At 44.0% G+C, this 5449-nt stretch overlaps 1 protein-coding gene across 1 annotated transcript; it reads left to right on the top strand.

Moving 5' to 3' along the window:
- Positions 1 to 610: 610 nt before the first annotated feature.
- Positions 611 to 5449, top strand: TOMM7 (translocase of outer mitochondrial membrane 7). The gene is made up of 3 exons (XM_005152857.2): positions 611 to 821; positions 3961 to 4009; positions 5228 to 5449. Exons 1-3 carry the CDS (start codon positions 719 to 721, stop codon positions 5241 to 5243), a joined length of 168 nt encoding a protein of 55 aa, XP_005152914.1. The 5' UTR covers positions 611 to 718; the 3' UTR covers positions 5244 to 5449.

Below are 5449 nucleotides of genomic sequence, written 5' to 3'. Positions count from 1 at the left end.
CTTTGAGTTTGTAAGGACAATTTAGGCCCCAAGCTCTGTATTGGCATTTTTTAGATACTAGGTCTAAATCCAGAACACCCTTCCCCATGCATCTAGTAAACTTTCACTCCCAGAACTCCACGTTTCCATTGACTGGACGCATTGCACAGTCTGCTATCAAGGATGGAGAGTCAATTCCAATTTTATCCAGAAATACTTTCCTTACCACTCCACCTCTACCTTGCACTTACCAAAAGGCACTCCCGCCAGCCTCCAGAAGCGGTGTGCAAAGAGCGTGCATACTTTGACAGCTCCGGGAAATAAACACAAATACATAAACGGAGTGGCTACAGGCAGATGGAGAAGACTCACAGCTTTGTAACTCCCTCACCCTCAAACAAACACCCCGATTCTGACGGACTGTCCTTCGCCCATCGCCCCCACCTTGCGCGGCCGACGCCGAGGCGCCGGACTATCCCTTCCGGGCTGCGGGCCAAAAGTCCCCATCACGCATGCTCGCTGGCGGCCGAGGAGCGGAACGGAAGCCACGGCTGCCATTTTCTCGCCCTTCTCAGGGCAGGCTAGGACCGCCCCCGCCAGCCGTTCCCACCACCGCCGCAGCCGAGGCGGTGTGTCGTCCTTGTCACTCACCGGCAGCGCGCTGGGGTTCCGCCCACCGGCGCCGGCGCAGGGTTGCAAGGGCAGTTGGGCTCCTCCTCCTCTCTCCGTAGCCGCCGGCATGCCGAAGCTTAGCAAAGAGACCAAGCAGCGTTTACAGCAGCTCTTTAAGGGCGGGCAGTTCGCCATCCGCTGGGGCTTCATCCCCGTTGTGCTCTATCTCGGTCAGTGCCAGACGGGGCACCGAAGGAGGGGTTTGGGGGATGGGAAGGTGGTGGCCATTGGCGAGGCTGAGGGACGGGGGCGCAAGCGCTCCCAGCTCCCATCCCGCCAGGGCCGTTACTGCCCGTCCGGTAGTAAGGCGGGGGAGAGAGGGAACGTGCGTGGGGGAGGTGCGCGCCCCCGACCTGGGCTTTGCGGCCTGTCCCCGCGCATGTGCAGGTGCGTGTGGTGGGGGACTGCTGAGCGTACGGCGGCTGCTTGGATGGGTGCGCCGAGTTGGGGTGAGGGTTCGCCCTTGACAGAACGGCGGGACAGTGGGTTGGGGGTTTTTTGATTGTTTTCTTTTTTTCTCGTATTTAAAAAAGGTTTTTCGGCCCTTTTCATTTCCCGTTGGATGTTTCCGCGTGCCCAGTGAGGGGAGGACCTCCCTCTGGGGAGCGGGCGGAGCACGCGTCGGAGCAGTTTAACTGCAAACGAAGTTGCGATTAGGCTATGCATTAGAGACAGGGCTTTAGCAGGCTCGCCTGCGTGTTTCTTGCAGTAGGGAGCCGTGTGTAAGGAGAAGCTGTGTGTGTCCGGAGTTTTGCTTCATAGCATCTCAGCTTGGTGGCTGAAGTTGAATTTCCAGCTAGGTGCAGGTTACAGTCTCTCCCAAAATGGTGTGGGTGCTGTTTATGAACTGCTGTGATTGCCCTGATGTCATGGCTGGCGCCCAGGGTATGTTTCACTTGCTCCTGTCATGGGGCTGTCTAGGTATCACTACCACATGGTAGTTGTCCTGCCGAGTTTGGGCTGTGTGCCATCAGCTGTCCTCATTAAAGAACCTGACCCACTTAAAATACGAATATGTGCAACAGGCCTGATACTTCTATTCACTTTTTTTATGACAAGTGGTCCCAGGAAGACTGATTCCTGAAGTTAATCTGTTTTACCATTGGGCTTTTGGGAAAAAAACCTTAGGCAGGTGAGCTCTGCCTTGAATGCAAACATGAGCTTGGTGTGTTTGCCGTCCAAACTGGTGGGTTGTTTTAATAGAAGGAAATACAGCCCTTCAGATTTGCAGGGCTTTGATTGTTCACATAGTAGATAACAATCAGGAAAAGGTTGGTCTCTTTAAGTTGCATTCATGCATTAGCAAGTACAAGAGGTCACTTCAAACACACACAAAAAAACCCCAACCCTGACTTGGCAGTATTAAGTTTAAACTTCAGTTGCATTTCTATTTTTAGTTTATCAGTTGTTTTAAATAGGTATCTTTTGGATAGGAATTTCAGCAGTGTTTTGTGGCCTAATTTTGCACTTGCTGAGGTTCTGTTTTCATTTTACTTTTATGACAGTATCTGTGAATATGGGAAAGGTGCTCTTTGTTCTAAGGGACACCAGAGGAAATAAGTGAACTTCAAGTCATATAAAGCCATCGGATTGTGTTTATTGTTGTACTAGTATCAGTGTGCCTAGTATATTTCTGTTATGTTGCAGTGAGAAGCTAAGTTGTAGTAGTTTAACCTCATACCTCCAGAAAATAAGTGTGCTATTCCACATCTGTATTGCCTTCTTCTGAATTTGTCTGCTGTAAGTGTAAGCAGATTGGAGTGGGATGTGCAGGTGCCACCTTTACTTGCCTTTACTTTGGAGGTGGCATGCACTTGAATTCTGGTAGACTTGGAAGAACCTCTTGTTCTGGGATTACATTGGAGTCTGAGAGGGAATGTGTGATGCAGCACAAGTGCAAGAGGCTACACAGCTCTTGATGTCACTAGTTCAAAGTAAATTTGTGTATTGACCTTTTGTATATGAAGTAGACACTAAATTAAACATAGGAAAGGATACTTTCAGAATTACCTTTAAACTTTTTCTGAAAGGCTTTCTCGGTCTCTAGGTCAGGATGGCATGCTCAAGGGATGTAAGAGGGAGCTTGGTGTGTGGAAGTGCAATTATAGGTAACTGGTCTGTGGTTTTTTTTACACTTGCTTTGAAGTGCCTGCCCTTGTTGTGTAGGTAAATTAGACCCATGAGGCTTTGTTAAACCTGCCTTTTTTATTTTAAAGTACTGGGAGGAGAGGAAGCCAGACACATTCGCACACATGGAGTGTAACTCCTAATACAGTTTCACAAATTTTAAAGTGATTTTGCTGGACAGCATGGCAACCAAAGAAAGTGGATCAGTATGTTTAATCGTCTCAAATCATATAAGGTTATCTTCAGAGAGTTAAGCCAGTGCCCATGAAGTCGATGGAAGTTTTTCCATTAGCCGTCATGGCCTATGTTTCAGGCAAGCTGACATTATTCATTTTCTGTAAAAAAAGGGAAATAATATATTTTTCATATAACATCCATTTCTAGGTAGCAAGTGTAGGAGACCACATGTTGAACAGTGCATGAAGTTTGTGATTCTGCTTCAAGACTTAAATTACAGTCCAGTGGGCAGATATTTCATACAGTGAACCTTCAGTTGCTTCTGTAGTTTATTTTGATCAATTGGTATTAGAGCTATTATCTGGGCATGAGCTCTTCATAACTAACTTCCCATTTTCCTGGGTGTGAGTAGATTCACAAACATCTTATTTCTTTGCAGGCTTTAGAACTAGGTAGGTTTTCAAAAAGTGCCAGTAAAAGTAGAAGATTTTAGGGTTTAATTGATTCAGCCTTTAGAATTCTGTCATTCTACATTGAGTGAACTGTTACTGAAATATTACTTGTAAGTTCTGTATCCGGTGTGATTGCAGAACATTGCCTGTTAGGACTCAAGGTGCTCGTTCGTGCCACTTATAGGTGTCACTGGTGGTACTAGGTTGCTTTCTGAACATTTAGAACTTGTGTGTTTGTGTGTATGTCTTGATTCCTTCCTCCATCCCACATAGCTTGTTGACCCTGAATTAAAAGTCAGATAAAGATGCAGGTAAGAATTAAAGGAAAACTCTAAAACTGTACACTCATACTTATTTTCGCTGTTTTCTAACCAGGATTAGAACATGCAGTTTTTGTACATGTTTATACACAACTTCATAAATTACAGTTCTCAGTGGGTTTTCTTTTTTATTGCAGCTTAATGGGCAGGAATAATTTGATAGTGATTTAAGTATGTTGGCATCTGCACATACATATTTTTACATATATTATGTAATGTATGTTTCACTTCAGGTTTTAAGAGAGGTGCAGATCCTGGAATGCCTGAGCCAACCATCTGGAGGTACGTATCCATTCCAAATGTACATGCAAATCCAGTGCAGGTAGTCACTGTTTTGGGTATTATCTCTGGACAGCAACAGTTGGGAAGGTTGCTTTCATCCATTTTGTTGGGTTTTTTTATTATTTAGGGTGAAGGCATAGCTGCTTGAGGTTCTTTGTTTCTTTAGAAATTCAAATAAGAAGGCAGGGAAACACAGGTTCTTGGGAGAGCCTTTCTCTTAACCTTGCATGGCTTTTAATATATGGGACTTTCTGTACCTTTTCAGTGGAAGCTGCTCCTCTTATCTGTTGTAGGGCTAGTTTATGCAAGTTCCTGCACTTCTCAGCTCCCTGCCATGAATTTAAACCAAAACCCAGTCTTCCTCTGCCTTTGAAGATATGGTAGCAACACTGCATAAAGGCTACATGAAATAAAGGGCTCTGTCCTTCAGCATTAGTCATTGTCATGAAGCAAGTGCATTTGCTCATGTTGCCTCTTTTGTAGGGCTGTTTATTAATGCTGCAATATCATAGCATTAGTAATACTTGAATTCTTGTGGTATATGAGTTTTATTGGAGGGCTCCCTTCTGTCAAAATAATTAAAGCTCTGAAGAAGGGGTGACACTTCTGGTTTTCTTGAAATAACTTTGGTTAATATTACTATTACTAAGACAGAGAATTGATAGACTGTATTGTTTGCAAAGTCATGTATTAACTCTTCTAGCTTCACATAGTTACAATGCGTAGAAAGCCCCTATTTAAGATGCGGTGATTCAAGGGTGCTACTTCTAACAGTAGAAAATATGGGAAAAAGTTTCAAGATCATGTTAGAATTTCAGTAAACTCTGTTGTCTTAAGAACTGATTTGCTGGAGTTGTTTGTTGTTTGGACAGTGTTTCTAAGTTTTGTTTCACTAGCAGTTTGAGATCTGGTTGACTGTGTGTCTGCAAAGTACACTTACATGCATTTCATAACAGAATGTTATGTACATAGATACCAGAAGCATGTGTTTGCTCTAATACAAAACTCACAAATGCTTATTTCTCTGAGCACATACATGTTTATGCTCTGTAGGCTTAAATTCTATTTTAAAGGTGGCATTATCTCAGTATTTTGGGGCTAGCATTTATTCTATACATTTATGGGGCTGTTCCTCCAGATTTGTATTTTCCAAATATCCATTTAAAAGGAAGTATGTGCTGCAAATCTGACTTTCGTTTCCTTCCTCTACCCTTCCAGTCTTCTTTGGGGATGAAGGAAGTGGTGGTCCTGTTCTAGAACCATCTGATGGACAGAGAAAGTGTCTGAAGATGCACATTCCAGAGGATGGGGCGGACACTTAACACCAGCTGGCTCAATCAGCTTTCTAATGCCATAGGTTGTACATACAACAAAATGGAGTTTATATGGCCCTAACTTATTTGCATTACAGTGTAATTAAATAAATACAATTTGAATGGA

The sequence above is a fragment of the Melopsittacus undulatus genome, chromosome 1 (genome assembly GCF_012275295.1).
Source record: "Melopsittacus undulatus isolate bMelUnd1 chromosome 1, bMelUnd1.mat.Z, whole genome shotgun sequence".
Lineage (NCBI taxonomy): Eukaryota > Metazoa > Chordata > Aves > Psittaciformes > Psittaculidae > Melopsittacus > Melopsittacus undulatus.
Note: the sequence above shows the minus strand (reverse complement) of the source record. Positions and strands in the feature narration are given on the sequence as shown.

Excerpts from the sequence above, each read along its gene's own strand:
- TOMM7 (XM_005152857.2), top strand. The coding sequence starts at position 719 with ATGCCGAAGCTTAGCAAAGAGACCAAGCAGCGTTTACAGCAGCTCTTT. Across the intron at positions 822-3,960 it reads CCCCGTTGTGCTCTATCTCG|GTTTTAAGAGAGGTGCAGAT; the intron begins GTCAGTGCCAGA and ends GTTTCACTTCAG.